Here is a 19,304-nt window from a genome sequence, read left to right as displayed (position 1 = left end):
TTAGTGACAAAGAAGTCCATGAGCTTCTCGCACTTGTTTTTGGAGGTAAAAGTAGAGGGGACAGCGGAAAGCGTGTTTAAGAAAAGGGTTTGCAGTAGACAAAAGAAGCTGGATGTTACCTTTGCATTCCAGGATGATCCTGGAATAGTGAACAGTTTTGCCGGATGAGAGCAGGACCTGAAAGTGCTTTATGTGGCCCAGCTGGATCTGGGCCATACTGGGGGAATGACCAGGATGAGAGAGAGTAATGGTTTTAATGAGGACTAAGACATTGAAGATGTAAGACCTAGCTGCTTAAACTGTTTTCACACACCCTTTTCAAATGTTCTTTTTCAATTACTTATCCATTTCTCTTTAAAATCTATTATAGATTCTGCTTCCACCATTGTTTCTGGTAGGGCTTTCTATTTGCTAATAACCTCCTGCATTTAAAAAAAAAAATCCCCTAACCTATCCTGTGCTCTTTTCTAATTAACTTAAACATATGCACCCTATGTACTGACTCACCAGCCAATGGAAATAGTTTTTCCCTACTTACTTAATGGAAATTCTTCACTCTGTGCAATACCTCTATCAGATCTCCTCTGAACCTTCTCTGCTGCAATAAAGAGTCCCAGTTTCTCTAGACTATCCTGAAAACTAAAGCAAACCTCCACACTACCACAATAGTCAATCATACTACTTCCTGCTCAGCTCAAACTTGGGTCACAGATTTCCAGCCAAACGTTATGAACTAAATGTAAGAAGATGTTTTCTCATATCACTTAATTGCTTATTGAAATAACTCATTTTGAAACTTAAGAATCCGTGTTCTTTTGATCTCTGCATTGGAAACTATTCAGCTTTTAATTGAAAAAACTCACGCAAATCTGTAACACTGTCATTTCACTGTAAAAATGGATATTGTCTACCAGAACTGTGTGCATGATGAGCCCTCACTAACACCAAGGCCATCTGAACGAGGGGCCAAGGAATGCATTGCTACACAGGGAAGGAAGAATCAAAGCACAAAATATCTTCACCCACTCTAGAACATATCCCAGCAGTTACTGAAAATCATTTTTGAGAGGACCTGAAATCAGTGATTTATCACTGGAGGAGTCAAGGAGTGATGGCAAAATGGCTGGGGGAAATTTCTTTGTTTTATTAGAGTGTATTTTATAGATTGTTCCTCTGAAAAACAACCGGGTTGAAATGACAGAAATGAATTGCTGTAACATGATCGCTTAATATACCCACATCAAATTTCGCTCTATACTATTTTAACAGCAGCAATAACCCAACTAAAATAGCAGAGAGAGGAATTTGCTATGTATGCATTAAGTTTTTGTTGTGTATCATTGCTGACAATGATTCCTACCCTACTTGGCTGAAGGATGAAGTAAAATCTCGGCAAGAACATGTCGTTCAAAATATTTCCACAAAGTTGTAAAAAGTATCTATAAGACATTAAAATGTGCTTCCTACCTGTGTACAAAGCCTAGTTTCAAGTTGTCACATTTTTGTCACCCTTTTGTCCTAGCTTTATATCTTATAAATTCCTATATTCCCATTTATAATGGGATAATAAACATATGAACTTATCAGACTATAAATATGGCTTCCTGCCAGTGGCAGTGCTGTGGTGCCTCAGTTTTGCCACCACCAACTCCTTAGCCTGTACAACAGAAAAACTCCTTTTCTGCAAACAAATCTGCTTCTCAAACTGCAATAAAAACTTAGCCAAATAACTATAAATGATTTTTTTTTAAAAAAGCACTAAAGAATTATTTCTTTTCAAAGCATTACATAAAAACGAGGACGCAATAGATGACTTTAAAATGAATACTGACTTACACCAGCATGCACTGGTCGGTCTTATAATTCCCTGTCATCTAACCCCACTTAACTCGATAATTTTGGAGTGGATTTTCAACTTGCTACGAGGGTGTCAAAGTGCCATTGTGGATTGGCTGCCTGTTATTGAAAACTCCCAGTTGACCTCAATGGAACTGAAAATCAGGAGTTTTCTATAATGGGCAACTGATCTACAGCACTAGTTTGAAAATCTACACTCATGGCTGTACCGTACACTAGGAGTTTAGTTGTAAAGCAAAATTCCTGCTTTCATTCTTTGTTGATCGGGGTGTGTCTTTGGCTTGGTGTTTTCATTTGAGGCTACAACTCGGCAATGTCTTCCAGTCTAGTGCAAATCTCTGGCTGTCATTAACATAGGTTTCCTTGCCTAAAGGACATTAGTGAATTAATTGGGTTTTTACAACACTTTCATTGACACCTTTTATTGATACTAATCTTTTATTTACAGATGCTTTTTCTTTAACTGACTTCAAATTCTCAAGCTCCCATGGTGGTGATTTGAACTCACATCTCTTGGATCGTGACTGTTGCAAAATTGTTAGACTAGCAACATAAACACGACACAACTGTACCTCTGGGGCTGCAATCACTAGGGCACTTAAGCAATTTCCACTATGTACAAAACCATTGCAGTCAAATTAGTTTACGTTAAATTTTACTTTGCGATTGTATCAAGAGAAAAAGAATTAATCTAAAATACTTCGATTTTCTTTCACAGTCGGTAAGCCTCCCTGACCTAGAACTGTTGAACCATTGGTGTTTACAGTGTCAAGGGAGACATTTGACCGATCATGTCTTCTCTTGTTCTTTGCAAAAGCAATCCAAAACTAATTCTACTGCCCCAATCTTTGATGTTCCAGGCAAAAAAGGTATTATTTTGATCCCCGGTACAGATTCCTTTCATCTTGATACAGTGGATCTTGACTCTTCAGTCAGGTTTCTCAGCAAAAAGAGGGAATCAGACAAAGGTAGAATTTCATGCAGTGTCATGAGATCTACTCACCAGGTCCAGCAAGAATTAACAGTGATGAGAACATCAAAAGTCCTGTTTCTTCCATTATGTTTTACTTAATAATCCTTACACAGTTCTCAGATTGGCATGGGCTGTTGTTTTTGCTTTCTGTGCAAGGCCAGTGATGGCTATTTACTGATAAAAACACTGACTAACTCAGTGGCAGGAGCTGCTGTCTTCAACTACAGTAAAAGTAGGGTGGGTGGGGATGTTTGGGTGGGGGCGGGGGAGGGACTGCTGCTACAGGAAGCAGATGCATTTTCGATAGACTCCACACATAGTCTGAACTGCTTCATCTGTGGCACTTTGTGGTCTGCAACACTTTGCTGAGTTATGCCCAGATTTCTCAAGTCAAGTGTTTTAAATATTTGTCAATTATTGAAAGAAAATCCTACTATTTTCTCCTTAGTCATTTGCAATGGGTAACAGAATAACAGTAATTTGATATACAGTGGAAGAAATCAGCCTGCAGTAACCACATTAGCTTTCCCCTTCCCAATCAGTATCAAAAAAGTACAGCAGGGTCAACACCAGAGTGGTGGCTGGGTGGGAGGGGAGAAAGATGCCTCTTTGATGGAATTGCTGACTTTCTCCCTCAGCCCGCTCGCATACAATTGTGGAAAAGGTCATAGATTGATAGAGTCATTACACCACAGAAGGGGGCCATTCAGCCCAGCAAGACTATGCCGGCTGTCTGTAAAGCAATCCAGTCAGTCTCATTCCTCCCGCTCTATCACCTGAAGCCCTGCAAGTTTATTTCTATAGAAAACTACATTCAAAACCCATCTATTAGCACATGTATTTGTTGCCATCTGTTGGGAAAAGTACATCAACTAGGCTTGTATTATATGGAATATAGAAGGTTAAGGGATGACTTGACTGATGTATTGGATTTTGAAAGGAATTGATAGGGTAGAAGAAGATATTTTCCGCTGCTGAGGGAATGTAAGACAAGGCTACAGACTTTAAAATCAGAGCCAGGCCATTCAGGAGAGAAGCTGGGAAACACTTCTTCAACAGAAGGGTGATCGAACTGCAAAACTCTCTCCTACCAAAAGCCTTAGGTACAAGCTCAATTAATCATTTTAAATCAGAGGTTGATAGATTTTGGAAGCCAAGGCTATGAAGGGATATGGAGCCAAGGCAGATAAATGGAGTTAGGATACAGATCAGCCATGAGCTCATTGAAAGTTACAGAAACTTATTTCGGGTCATTTTGACTTTACGCTATAGTTTAAAGCAGCTGATAGTGAGTCGGAGCTTGTTTTACATCACTGCTGGTTTTTATTTCTATTTAATTAATGTGGTAAAATGTCCCACGACGTTTCACAATAGCTTTATCAAGTAAAATTCAACACCAAGCCATATCTGGAGATATTAGGACAGGTAACCAAAAGCTTGGTCAAAGAGGTAGGTTTTAAGCAGCACCTTAAAGGAGGAGAGAAAGGTAGAGAGGTTTAGGAAGGGAATTGCAGAGCTTGGGGCCTAAGTAGCTGAAAGTATGTCAACGGTGGAGTAATTAAAATCAGTGTTGCGCAAGAGGCCAGAATTGAAGGAACGCAGACACTTCCAAGACTTGTAGGGTTAGAGGAGGCTACAGAGATATGCAGGAGCAAGGTCATGGAAGTGGTAACATCTAGTCTATCAAATGTATTCATTATCTGAAAGATTTTTAATAGATCACCCCTTAGCCTTCTCTTTTCTGTGAAAAGGATCCCCAGCCAATTCAATCTTTCCTGGCAGGTATGAACCTATATAAAACACTGGTTTGGCCTCAACTGGAGTACTGTGTCCAATTCTGGGCACCACACTTTAGGAAGGATATGAAGGCATTAGAGAGGGTGCAGAAAAGATTAGTTCCGGGATTGAGGAACTTCAGTAATGTGGAGACGTTGGAGAAACTGGGGCTGTTCTTGGAGAAGAGAAGATTAAGAGGAGATTTGATAGAGGTTTACAAAATCATGAGGGGTCTGATCCGAATATATAGGGAGAAACTGTTTAGAAGGGCTGAGAACCAGAGGACACCAATTTAAGGTGATTGGCAAAAGAAACAATGGCGACATGTGGAAAACTTTTTTATGCAATTAGTGGTTCGGATCTGGAATGCACTGCCTGAGAGTGTGGTGGAGGCAGATTCAATCGGGACCTTCAAAAGAGAATTGGATAAGTATCTGAAGTCAGAAAATTTGCAGGGCTGTGGGGAAAGGCGGGGGAGTGGGACTAGGTGAGTTGATCTTGCAGAAAGCTGGTAGGAACACGACAGGCCTCTTAGGGCAAATCACAATCATTAAGAGTTGGCGACCAGGAGGAAATCCAGCATTTTGTTTTTTGTACATGTTGCGCACTAGTTTTATTGTTCAACTTTTACAGAGGGCAAATCACATTAACACCATCGCACCCAGTATAAAAAGTGTGGACTGTTTATAATGCAAGTAAGGTAGCTAATAGGTAGTCAGAAGCTTTATATCTAGATGTTTGATAACCCCTCTGGAAGATATACTAGTTGGGCCTCATACACAGTATGTAATTATCTGGTTTATGTTGTGAGGGCCTATTGGCAACACAAGGCCTTGCAAAATTTACTTTATAAGGCAGTGCCCTATGAGCAAACCTGGCTGTAAGCATCTATCTGTTGTATATAATTTACTGGCAAACGACAAATATACCAGCAGAAAGGGCTAACATGGCTTGCAATAATACAGTCTTATACAAAAGACTTGCATTTATATAGTGCCATGCACGACCTCAGGATTAAAGCCTGACTACCCGACCCGAGCCTGACCAAACCCGACTACATGTGTTGGGTTCGGGTTGGGTCTATATTCTGTGTCCAACATGCGGACTCTGGTCGGGTTGGGTTCGTGTTGGCCGTGGTCGTGTTTTGTTTTGTATTGTTTTCTTTTTAATCTATGTTTTGACACGACTGTTTTTCTGTGCTAATAACATGTTTGATATTTTTGGGTTGGTCTTTGATATTGTCGGGTTGGGCATGAAAAAAAATTGAAGGACTTGGGCCTGGATTGGGGTTGGGTTGGGCCCAGGTCGGGTTTTAATTTTAGACCCAAGCCAGGCTTTACTCAGGATGTCCCAAAGCACTTTAGAGCCAATGAAGTGTAGTCACTGTTGTAATGTAACATGACTTAGTAGCAGTCCTGTTAATGTTCATCATGCAGAATCATTGTTAACCATTGACACAAGGTTATCTGCTAACATCCCTCAGTGATGTGGAAGAACATCTTGCCAGTAGAGTGATTCCACATGTTTCCTCTGAGTTCAGAGAGAGGAAATAAGGATTTTTTTTTCATAGTCACTTCTGAGAAAAAGAAGCCATTCTATTTCCCATGGTAGTTAGTTGTGGTTATTTCTGTTTTCCACTAGCTTTGCACATTGGAATAAGGCACTTCAAATAGGCTGTATTCAGATCATCACAAATGGGCCTTGTAATCATCATTTGGGCAGCACAGTTCTAATGCTCTGTCTTTCAAAAAAAGAGGTGGGAAAAAGAGAAAGACTTGCATTTATATAGTGCCTTTCACAGCCTCAGGACATACCAAGGCACTTTACAGCCAATGAAGTGTAGTCGCAGTTGGAGTGTAGGAAATGCAACAGCCAATTTGTGCACAGCAAGCTCCCACAAACAGCAATTTCAGAGGAGAGAGGAGAATTAGTGGCATAGCCAAGCAGACAGTGTACATACATTTGTACATCTTTGATCTCGGAGATGATAAATCATCTTTTGAAGTGTGAGGTTGCACTGCAACAGGTAATTAGCTGTCCCTTAGAGCCTGGCCAGGAGCTGCCGCTGCTCCATTCACTGATACTCTCTTTTTCCAATCCTGGGGCAGGATTTTTGGACCCTACCGAGAGTGGCAGTGGAGGTGGATGGGGCCCGAACCCATTTCCGGTATTGGCCATTTTGGGGGACACCGGTTCGGGGCCCGGCAAGGCTGCCTGCCCCGATAAGGTGGGCAGTCAAATAGACTCATTCAGAGCCTTGTTAATGATAGTTATAGGAGGCCGACTGAGATTTTCCTGTCGGCCTCCAGTTTCCCAATCGACAGGGGGCAATTCAACTGTCTGAAGGCATGCACCCAGCTGCAGGCCAGGCTGCCAGCACTGCAGGCAGTCCTACAGGCCCTCCCTGCCTGGATGCATATGCAGCCAAAGGCTGCCTTGTAGAGGGATTACTCGCCTCCACCCTCACCCCCAACTATTCTATTTGTTATTTGTTTTTTTTAAAGTGGCTGAGAGGACACCTTCATGTTGAAGGCCCTTTCAGTTACTTACCTTTCACTGCAGTGGTTTCTTCTGAAGCTGGAAGGCCTCTGATTGGCCCTCCAGCTTCGAGAGCCTGCCTGCTGCCCTTAATTAGACCGGGGACCTGTCTCCATGCCAATTAAGAGGCCACCCCCAGTCAAAATCCCAAAGAGGTGGGCTTGGAAACAGTTCCGGCTCCTGTTTCCCGCCCCCAAAACAAAAACTCAGCCCCTGGCTGTGGCTAATACTTGACGTTACTGCTTTGTTCCAGGGTTGGCATCTGTGCGGTAAAATAAATCAGGAAATGCTTACTGCAACACCAAGTCTGTTCTGGTCAAGCAGCTGCAATGTCAGATAGGGTTGCTGCAGCCAGCACTGGCGGGAGAAGATCAAGGAACTACAGTATATTTGTGAAATATAGGGGAGGGAGGCAGGGGGGTTGATTGCTCTTGGAAATTTGAGGGGGATTAGAAAGGAGTGTGCTTTCTGAACTGAGGTAGAGCATTAGAGTAAGAGAATGGCTGTTGTGGAGAGAGCAAGGAGATAGCCCCTTAACTTGCAGATTGGGGAGTTGTTGGAGGAGGGAGTATCCCTAAGAATGTGTCAGTGAGTCAGGGGTGAAGGAGTTGCAGGGAGCGTGCATTTTTGTGAATGGAGCAGTTGGACGGTTAGGGTGCTCTGTAAACTGAGGGAGGGGATTAAAGGCTTGAAGTTGCAATTTCAGGTATGTGACAAAACTAAGATTCCATGGGCCAGATTTTGTTGTAGAAATAGTGGTGAGGCTAACAGCACTCATGGGTACTAAACTGTAAATTGGATTGCAACTTCCGGCAACTGCAGATGGCCAGTTAAATGCAGAAATCAGGAAGTTGCTGATCGAGTTGGCCCAATCTTCCAGAAGTGCACTATACTGATATCTCACCGAGAGACTCAGGATTGAAATGCTTGGAATGGTGTGAAGTTGCTGTACTTGCTTAATAGATATACATGCTAAACTTGCCAGAAAATGTTAGGGTGTGTCCATTTTAGTGTGAGTAAATTTCTAACCGCTTGATAAATCTTAATTACTGCTAAATAACCCCTCTGGTAGTGAAAATTAACTTTAGAAGCGTGGAGTCTCATTCCTTCAGATTTTGATTATTTTTGCAGATCTAAAAAAATGTAAATAAAATTTTGATTCTTACTACTTCTTTCTCTCTCTCTCAATCCATCTTTCTTTCCCTCTCTTTATTTTGCTTTCTAGATCTGATTTGACATTGAATTCAGCATTTTAACTGACACTAACAATTCTTCAATCTGATTAAGGAGATACACAGTTGGTGCCCTCTTCACACAGGTCTCAGATCGCTGTAGAGGGTGCTGTGTCCAAATAGCTTTCCAATCATAGTAAATTCCAGTGCAAAATCCCATAGAAAGTCTGTGGGCAAGTGTAAGTGTAATGAGTGGTTGCTGCCGTTTGTTCACCACTGAGACCAAAAGCCAGCTCAGTATGTATTTTATCAGTGATGATAGATTACAGTGATTATGTCCCCTGATTTAGATTTGAGGGGGGCGATCTTCTTGATGGTTGGCCCAAGAGCTCTCTTCATGCCATCATACATTCCTCTGATGTTTCCGGTGTCTGAGGCCAGCTGAATATGACTGCAAAGGTGTTGCCAGTAGTCATTTGCGCAGCGCCTGGCTGTTCTTTGTGCAGTGCTTCTGGCTGCTTTAAGTGCTGCGGATGTTAAATCGCTGGGGGCTTTCTTGTAGTTCAACAGTGCAATGCGCTTAGCGGCTATGACAGGTTCCAGCTCTTCATTATGAGATTGAAACCAGTCTGCATTTCTCTTTGCACTTTTGCCGTAGGTGGTCAAAGCTGACTCATAGATGGCGTCTCTGATGTGGGCCCACTTGGTCTCAGCATCCCCTGTGCGAGTGTTTTGAACCATCAAGAAGATCGCCCCCCCCCTCAAATCTAAATCGGGGGACATAATCACTGACCAACACAAACAAATGGACCGCTGGGTTGAGCACTACCTAGAACTGTACTCCAGGGAGAATGCTGTCACTGAGACTGCCCTCAATGCAGCCCAGCCTCTACCAGTCATGGATGAGCTGGACATACAGCCAACCAAATCAGAACTCAGTGATCCCATTGATTCTCTAGCCAGCGGAAAAGCCCCTGGGAAGGACAGCATTACCCCTGAAATAATCAAGAGTGCCAAGCCTGCTATACTCTCAGCACTACATGAACTGCTATGCCTGTGCTGGGACGAGGGAGCAGTACCCCAGGACATGCACGATGCCAATATCATCACCCTCTATAAAAACAAAGGTGACCGCGGTGACTGCAACAACTACCGTGGAATCTCCCTGCTCAGCATAGTGGGGAAAGTCTTTGCTCGAGTCGCTCTGAACAGGCTCCAGAAGCTGGCCGAGCGCGTCTACCCTGAGGCACAGTGTGGCTTTCGTGCAGAGAGATCGACCGTTGACATGCTGTTCTCCCTTCGTCAGATACAGGAGAAATGCTGTGAACAACAGATGCCCCTCTACATTGCTTTCATTGATCTCACCAAAGCCTTTGACCTTGTCAGCTGACGTGGTCTCTTCAGACTACTAGAAAAGATTGGATGCCCACCAAAGCTACTAAGTATCATCACCTCATTCCATGACAATATGAAAGGCACAATTCAACATGGTGGCTCCTCATCAGAGCCCTTTCCTATCCTGAGTGGTGTGAAACAGGGCTGTGTTCTCGCTCCCACACTTTTTGGGATTTTCTTCTCCCTGCTGCTTTCACATGCGTTCAAGTCCTCTGAAGAAGGAATTTTCCTCCACACAAGATCAGGGGGCAGGTTGTTCAACCTTGCCCGTCTAAGATCGAAGTCCAAAGTATGGAAAGTCCTCATCAGGGAACTCCTCTTTGCTGACGATGCTGCTTTAACATCTCACACTGAAGAGTGCCTGCAGAGTCTCATCGACAGGTTTGCGGCTGCCTGCAATGAATTTGGCCTAACCATCAGCCTCAAGAAAACGAACATCATGGGGCAGAATGTCAGAAATGCTCCATCCATCAATATTGGCGACCACGCTCTGGAAGTGGTTCAAGGGTTCGCCTACCTAGGCTCAACTATCACCAGTAACCTGTCTCTAGATGCAGAAATCAACAAGCGCATGGGAATGGCTTCCACTGCTATGTCCAGACTGGCCAAGAGAGTGTGGGAAAATGGCGCACTGACACGGAACACAAAAGTCCGAGTGTATCAGGCCTGTGTCCTCAGTACCTTGCCCTATGGCAGCGAGGCCTGGACAACGTATGTCAACCAAGAGCGACGTCTCAATTCATTCCATCTTCGCTGCCTCCGGAGAATACTTGGCATCAGGTGGCAGGACCGTATCTCCAACACAGAAGTCCTCGAGGCGGCCAACATCCCCAGCTTGTACACACTACTGAGTCAGCGGTGCTTGAGATGGCTTGGCCATGTGAGCCGCATGGAAGGTGGCAGGATCCCCAAAGACACATTGTACAGCGAGCTCGCCACTGGTATCAGAACCACCGGCCGTCCATGTCTCTGCTATAAAGACGTCTGCAAACGCGACATGAAATCCTGTGACATTGATCACAGGTTGTGGGAGTCGGTTGCCAGCGTTCACCAGAGCTGGCTGGCAGCCATAAAGACGGGGCTAAAATGTGTCGAGTCGAAGAGAGTTAGTAGTTGGCAGGAAAAAAGACAGAGGCGCAAGGGGAAAGCCAACTGTGCAACAGCCCCGACAAACAAATTTCTCTGCAGCACCTGTGGAAGAGCCTGTCACTCTAGAATTGGCCTTCATAGCCACTCCAGGCGCTGCTTCACAAACCACTGACCACCTCCAGGTGCGTATCCATTGTCTCTCGAGATAAGGAGGCCCAAAAGAAAAAAAAAGATAGATTACAATACTACGGTATAGCACTGATGGATGAGACGTTATACAGAGATCCTGTCTGCTTTCTGTGATGGACATGAAAAGATCCCGCGGTGCTATTTGAAGAAGAGCACGGGAGCTCTCCCCTGTGTTCAGACCAATATTTATCCCTTGACCAACATTACTAAAACATTATCTGGTCATTATCACACTGATGTTCGTGGGAGCTTGCTGTGCGCAAATTGGCTGCCGGGTTTTCCACATTACAAAAGTGATTACACTTGAAAGTACTTTACTGGCTGTAAATTGCTTTGGGACTTTGTTGGGTCATGAAAGGTGCTGTATAAAAGCAAATTATCTTTTGTTTCATGTATGTGACTCTACAACAATAACTTGCATTTATATAAGTGCAATTAACGCCGCAAAATGTCCCAAGGTGCTTCACGAAAGCAATTATCAAATAAAATTTGATACCGAACCACACAAGGAGATGTCGGTGTCTCCAGTGCAAATAGCGGGCAGGCATGTGGGAAGATGGTAAGAAAAGAAGACTTCTGTTTTTACCGCGCCTTTCATGACCCGGGGACATTCCGAAGCACTTTACAGCCAACCGACTATTTTTTGAACGGCTGTCACTGTTATAATGCAGGCAACGCAGCAACCAATTTGTGCACAGCAAGCTCCCACAAACAGCAATGTGATAATGACCAGATAATCTAAGTGTTGAACAAGTCCTGGATGCAAGATTTTGGATTATGCAAACTTATTCTGCGTTCATATCGATTTTCTTACTTGTGTTTAATGTATTTCAAACTTTCAGTCATGAATAGAAACTTTATGTCTCACTTTCTTCCGAGTTGCCCAAAAGGTTTTGCTGCTCCGGTCAATGAGGGAGAGGCGGGGCCAAGTGACGCATACCGTGACGCATGACGCACGACGCACGACTGCGTGGTTGCTAGGAGACGGGGCAGGACGCGGAGAGCTCGGCTGCGGCCAGGGGGAGGGGGAGAGCGAGCGGCCGGACAGCGGAACCGAGCCAGCGGACAGCGGCAGGGCTGCTTCAGGCAGAGTTAGAGGAGTTCGGGCAGGCGGGGGCCCCGGTCTCTCACCACCGGCCCCCCCCCCCTCAAACCCACCCTTCCTCTCCCCACCCAGCTCCTCCCACCCTCTGCTTGACACTCAGCAACCACCATGGCGGTAAGTGCCTGGAAGCCCATGATCTTCCCCAGGAGCAAACCTTCCCCGAGCCGCAAACCCTCTCTGATCCACTGCTCGTTACCCCCTCCTCCCTCTCACAGGGTTCCATCCATGACACCCTATTGGGCACGTTCAGCCATGGCTCAGTGGGTAGCACTCTCACCTCGAGTCAGAAGGTTTTGGGTTCAAGACCTGGAGCACAACGATCGAGAGTGATGCTGCCAGTGGAGTGCCACACTGTCGGAGGTGCTGTCTTTTGGTTGAGATGTTAAACTGAGGCTCCCTCTGCTCTCAGCTGGATATGAAAGTTTCCATGGCACTATTAAGAGTTTATCACCTGGCCAATATTTAACCCTCAACCCTATTTCACAATGATAGAATTTTGTTTGATCGTTGCTCCCATGAAGTTTTTTTTATTCATTCATGGGATGTGGGCGTTGCTGGCTCGGCCAGCATTTATTGCCCATCCCTAATTGCCTTGGAGAAGGTGCCTTTGGGACATTTTGCAATGTTATCTGCGCTTATATCTGGTCATTGTCACATTGCTGTTTGTGGGAGCTTGCTGTGTGCAAATTGACTGCCAAGTTTCCTACATTACAACTTCATTGGCTGTAAAGTACTTTAGGATATCCAAAGGTTGTGAAAGGTGTTACATAAATGCAAGTCTTTACTCTGGATTTTTTTGATTTTGAGTTGTCTGGAAGCTTCACCTGGTGTGACCTGAAGCTATTTTGCTCAGATTAGATGGCTTTTCATCACCATCCAAGTGATGGAGAAATGCACACAGGTGGAGAGTGTGAATGTAAGTTACGCTGTCTCCTATAGGGCCATGTTCTGCTTAACCAAGACATTAGGCTCAGGTTAACAAGAGCCAACATATACAGATGTTCAAGTGTTGCACAGCAGTACATCTGGCACTTATGCAGTTAAAACTGTGCAGTGCACTAGTACATTCTTGCAGATTGTCTGGCTTTGCCTAACTAACTATTGGGGCTCTGTCTTATAGTGTTACCTGGAATCGAGTGCAAGAATTTGATCTTTCCAGTACCTCTGATTATCCACCAGTCAAGGCCTCACCAATGCTTCAGGGCTTGCTGCTCAATCATTAGTTATTATTTAGAGTCATTCAATTTACCTGGCTCAGGTATTCGATTACCATGTTCCCACAGAGAATTCACTTAATTTTAACCTCTCATTACCAGGCATTACAGTGAACTGGATCCCAGAGGCACACTTACTATATATTCCCTCTCCTTTCTTCAGATGGATAGTGACTGGTTGGTCATTAGACAACTGACAAATTCAGGGTGGAGCTGCTATGCAGACAGCAACTCCTTCTGATTGGCATGGTGAATTGCTTAATTCACCATAAGATATGTTAGTGCATCGCCATCATTCTGCGACCACAGCATGGACACACTAAGACAGCATAGAAGGAGGCCTTTCAGCCCATCGAGTCCATGCCGGCTCTCTGCTGAGCAATTTCATCAGTCCCCCAACCCCACTCGATCCCCATAGCCCTGCAATTTTTTTTCCTGCAAGGGCCCATCCAATAAATCATTGTCTCTGTTTCCACCCCCTCGTGGGCAGTGAGTTCCAGGTTATAACCACTCACTGCGTTAAAAGCTGTTCCTTACATTCCCCCTGCATCTCTTGAAATAACTTACTCTATTGATCAATCTGCCACCCAGCACTCGAGAGGGGAGTCAGGCTTGTGAGCATGGTCTTTGGCAAATCCCCTCACACGTGTACTTGGATTAGGCAGCTGTTGAAGAGTACCTAGGTGCACATGGTGGTCTAGAGCATTAAGGTTGTCTAATGAATGCTTTTCAACCATATTAAAAGTAGATGCTCATCTTACAAATAATGAGGAGACTGAGGCTTGAAGTGAACATAAACTGTTGCCAGGAGTCATGGTATATGAACATGGGCTCATGTATCATGTTTGCTTGTTTGGGATCCAAAGAGACAACTAGTTGATGTCAAAGCTCTGCAATCCCACCTGTTGGAAGCATCCTGTGATGGGATATGGTTTTTGTCCATGGTGTGGTCAAGAGGATGACAACAGTGCATTACATGTTTTATGTATTGCTCTTTGCACCATTTAGAAGAATTCCTGGTAACTGTTGTCCATCTGGTGAGGGTTGTCAGTTGCCCAATAGTGACTATCCTTGAGAAGAAAGTGTCTTTGGGAGTCACATAGGTACCCTGTGGATATGCCTAGAGGTGGGAGATTGGAATAGGGTTCATCCTCTGTGGCAGACTGAATAACCTAATAGCTGAGCCAAATAGTTCTCCAGGGTACTGTTGCAAATTGACTGGCCAGCCTGGTTCATTGATAAGACATGAAGGGATGAAGCTTTCACAGGGCTGGAAGTGTTGACACTTGATTCCAGTATCCTAATGGATAGATGACCTTAGCTTCCTGGTACTTTGTGTTAATGAGTGGCACAGTTTTACATATTTACACATGTCTACACATATTTACAAGGGATTTCTAAGCTAGGTCTATTGTTGACCTGTGCTTAAGTTCTCTGCATGCAGGTAAGCAGCATATGTCTCATTTGAAACATAGATATCTTAGTTTGGTTTGGAAACTCTAGGGTATTGATGATGGGTTTCTTCGGCGTATCGGTTATCTGGATGACCAAAGAAAATTGAACTTTTATGTTCTTTCTTACCTATTTTAGATTTTGCCCTGTTACTTCATACAGTTTAAAATTAAATCTTGCTGCTTTTCAATTCCTCCATGGTCATGTTATCTATCCATCCTGAACCTGGAGATCTTTTGAATAACATTTAGTGCCCTGAGATTGATTGAAAACCAGTTCTCAAGGCAGTTTTTTCAGGTTATTATGGAATAGGAGGTTCAGTGTCCAATTGGATAAAAAATTGACTTAAGGACAGAAAACAAGTTGTATTAAATGGTTGTTTTTCAGACTGGAGGATGGTGGACAATGGTGTTTCCTAAGGGTCAGTATTGGGACTTTTTGCGATATATAAATGATTTGGATCTTGGAATACAGAGTAGAATCTCAAAATTTGATGATGACACCAAACTTGGAGGTGCGGTAAACAGTGAGGATGATATGAACCACCTGCAACAGGACATAGATAGGCCAGCAGAATGGGCAAACAGGTGGCAGATGGAATTTAATACTGACAAGTGCGAGGTGATGCATTTTGGCAGAAGGAATAGGGAGAGGCAATATATACTTAATGGCACAGTTCTAAAGAGTGTGCAGGAACAGAGGGAGCTGGGTTTGCATGTACATCGATCTCTGAAGGTGGCAGGGCATATTTAGAGAGTGGTTAGTAAAGCATGTGGAATCTTGGGCTTCATAAATGGAGGCATTGAATACAAAAGCAGGGAAGTTATGCTGAACCTTTATAAAGCTCCAGTTAGGCAACAACTAGAGTATTGCTTCCAGTTCTGGTCACCACACCTCAGGAAGGATGTGAGGGTCCTTGAGAGGGTGCAGAGGAGATTTACCAGAATAGTTCCAGGGATGAGGGATTTTAGTTACAAGGTTAGGTTGGTAAAACTGGGATGGTTTTCATTAGAACAAAAGGAGATTGAGGGAAGATTTAATAGAAGTGTACAAGATTGTGACAGGCTTAGATAAGGAAAAACTGTTCTCATTAACTAATGGTACAAGGACTAGGGGAAACAGAATGAAGGTTTAGGGTAAGGGATGCAGGGGGGATGTGAGGAAGAACTTTTTTACACAACAAGTGGTAATAACCTGGAATTCGCTGCCCACGAGGGTGGTGGAAGCAGAGACCATCAATGACTTCAAAAGGAAATTGGATGGACACTTGAAGGAAATAAACTTGCACAGCTACAGAGATTGAGCGGGGGAGTGGGAATGACTGGAAAGCTCCATGGAGAGCCGGCATAGAGCTGACAGAATGGCCTCCTTCTGTGCTGTAAGTGACTCTATCAAGGGGTGAACAATACAGTTTACCTAGTTGCAAACTGCAGGGACCAGACTTATTGCCCAACTAAAACGAGCTACCACATCAGCAGTGGTGCAGAGGATTAAATTTCTACTGATCGTCTAACCAAAAGCAGATGTTTCTGTGAAAGTGATAATTTAGCCATGACCTGACTGAATGGTTGAAGAGGCTTGTGGAGTTGCGTGGCCTACGCCTGTTGCTGTGTTCCTGTTTTCCTAAAGTTCATATTCCAAGTGAGTTTGATGGTGATGGGGTTACAAGTGCATTCGGTCAACTTCACATTTGACCTCACTTTATTTTTTATTTTAGAGATACAGCACTGAAACAGGCCCTTCGGCCCACCGAGTTTGTGCCGACCAACAACCACCCATTTATACTAATCCTACATTAATCCCATAATCTCTACCACGTCCCCACATTTCTCCTACCACCTACCTACACTAGGGGCAATTTACAATGGCCAATTTACCTATCAACCTGCAAGTCTTTGGAGGTGGGAGGAAACCAGAGCACCCGGCGGAAACCCACGCAGACACAGGGAGAACTTGCAAACTCCGCACAGGCAGTACCCAGAAACGAACCCGGGTCCCTGGAGCTGTGAGGCTGCGGTGCTAACCACTGCGCCACTGTGCCGCCCTTGTAGCCTGTGTCTGTCCAATTTATCTACGGAGCGATGGGACCAATTGGGGTCCAAGTCATAATGAAAAAATGTAAAATTAGACATTTAAGAGTTATTTTCTTTTTCATTTGCTTACAAAGCGTATGTCTCAGTGACATAAATACTGCCCGGCAACATCACAAAAGTACTTGCATGCGATCCTATTATGATGACACATGGCTCTTGTTCTTCTTGAAGAAAAAAACAAGTTTGATGAATAATTTTTCATGAAGGCCCTGCCTATTTTACATTACTTGTGTGGACAAGCTCCCTTGATGGCTGTGTGGTATTGTGTCATTGAGGTCAAGAAGGAAATCCGCAAACACCATTTTAAGCAGGAATTGGCATGTAACAGCTATGGACTAGCAAATCCAGAGGTCATGCCTTCTACATTGCGAAAATTATTTGAATAAATCTGGTAATTGTGGACTAGCTGCGATGCCCACGATTAACTAGCCTGGCAGCACTGGTTGTCTAGGCTTATTCATGAAGAATGAATGGCCAAAGTACAGATGGAGCCATAAACTAGCATAAACCTGCAGGGGAAAAGGGAGAAATCAGTTTAAAAAAAATTCCCCTGAGGGATATATACCTTCATAAAAATTATAGCATTATTTAAACAATGTTAAACAATTCTGTAAATATGTATTGTGACAATTATTATACTTTTTCAATAAATGTAGAATATGATATAGAGTCATAATGGCACTGAGGGAGGCCATTTGGCCCATCGAGTTTATACAGGTCTCAATAGCACTGCATGTTTATTTCCTTAAGTATCCATCCAATTTTCTTTTGAAGTCATTGATTATCTCTGCTTCCACCACCCTTGAGGCAGCGAGTTCTAGGTCATTAACACATGCATAAAAAAAGTTCTTCCTCATATTCCCCCTTACATCTTTTGCCCGAAACCTTAAATCTGTGTCCCTTAGCCCTTGTATGATCAGCTAATGAGATCAGCTTTGCTTTATCTACCTTATCTAAGCCTGTCATAATCTTATACGTCTCAATCAAATCTCCCATCAATCTTTTTTCCTCCAAGGAGAACAACCCAAGCTTCTCCAACCTAACCTTGTAGCTAAAAATGCCTCATCCCTGGAATCCTGCTGGTAAATATCCTCTACACCCTCTCAAGGACCCTCACATCCTTCCTCAAATGTAGTGAACAGAACTGGATGCAATACTTTAGTTGTGGCCTAACCAGAGCTTTATGAAGGTGCAGCATAGCTTCCCTGCTTTTGTACTCAATATCTCTATTTATGAAGGCCAAGATCCCATATGCTTTCCTAACCACTCTCTCAAAGATTGATGCACATGCACGCCCAGGTCCCTCTGTCCCTGCACCCTTTAAAACTTTGCTATTAAGTGTATACAAAAACAAAATACTGTGGATGCTGGAAATCTGAAACAAAAACAGAAAATGCTGGAAATACTCAGCAGGTCAGGCAGCATCTGTGGGGAGAAAAACAGAGTTAACGTTTCAGGTCGATGAAAGATCTGTGCATTCTGCTAAGTTATCTATGTCCTGTTACAGTTAATTTGTCTCATCCTGTAGATAACATTTAGTTTTTAAAAATTATAATTTTTTTATTATCAAGTCTTTTTATACATAGGTGCTTAGTCTTTACATATATTCATATTGAATCTTGTGATTTGTGATGATATTAGTGTTTGCTTACTATTTACATTATCATGTCATGTTCTGTGAGTGTGAACCTGTAATTAATATTGTATATTCTCACAGCCACTAATTTCAACTACATGCTAATAAGCAACTTTTTGTTGTGAGGTGATAAACTATTAGAAGAATTACTCATATGGACAGCTTCGAATCCCACTCTGCTAGGTTTCTGTTTTGAGCTGTGTCAGGCAGGAATCAAAGAATGTGGTCACCTGGTACCTCCTGCTAGTTAGTTAAAGAGGGCTGCTCATTTATATCCCTGTCTCAACTCATCTGCTGCTGAAACCCTCATGATCATACATGGATCTTGTCCTTTGTTACTTGTAGACTTGACTATTCCAATACTGTCCAAGCTAATCTCCCATCTTCCACTCTCCATAAACTTGAACTCATCCAAAACTCTGCTCCCAAATCCTAACTTGCACCAAGTCCCATTCACCTATCACGACTGTGCTCACTAACCTACCTGGTCCAATAACGGTCCAATTACTCCCATTTGGAAACAAACAAACTTATTAGCGAGAGGCAGCATGGTTTTGTGAAGGGGAGGTCGTGTCTCACTAATTTGATTGAGTTTTTTGAGGAAGTGACAAAGATGATTGATGAAGGAAGGGCAGTGGATGTTATCTATATGGACTTCAGTAAAGTCTTTGACAAGGTCCCTCATGGCAGACTGGTACAAAAGGTGAAGTCACACAGGATCAGAGGTGAGCTGGCAAGATGGATACAGAACTGGCTCTGTCATAGAAGACAGAGGGTAGCAGTGGAAGGGTGCTTTTCTGAATGGAGGGATGTGA

General features: G+C 43.5%; 1 protein-coding gene across 2 annotated transcripts in view; it reads left to right on the top strand.

The window, feature by feature from the left end:
* Window positions 1-11,976: 11,976 nt before the first annotated feature.
* The window catches only part of cfap58 (cilia and flagella associated protein 58), a 224,973-nt gene continuing 217,645 nt past the window's right edge, over window positions 11,977-19,304 (top strand). The window contains exon 1 of one of the 2 annotated variants that reach the window (XM_068053026.1): window positions 11,977-12,208. In XM_068053026.1, coding sequence (XP_067909127.1) covers window positions 12,203-12,208 — 6 coding nt within the window. In that variant the 5' untranslated portion in view covers window positions 11,977-12,202. Of the gene's footprint in view, window positions 12,209-15,241; window positions 15,275-19,304 lie in introns of those variants that run through there. The other variant, XM_068053027.1, reaches the window with a different exon arrangement.

This window comes from Heterodontus francisci, chromosome 20 (genome assembly GCF_036365525.1).
Source record: "Heterodontus francisci isolate sHetFra1 chromosome 20, sHetFra1.hap1, whole genome shotgun sequence".
In the NCBI taxonomy this organism is placed as follows: Eukaryota; Metazoa; Chordata; class Chondrichthyes; order Heterodontiformes; family Heterodontidae; genus Heterodontus; species Heterodontus francisci.
This window is presented reverse-complemented; position numbering and strand designations above follow the sequence as displayed.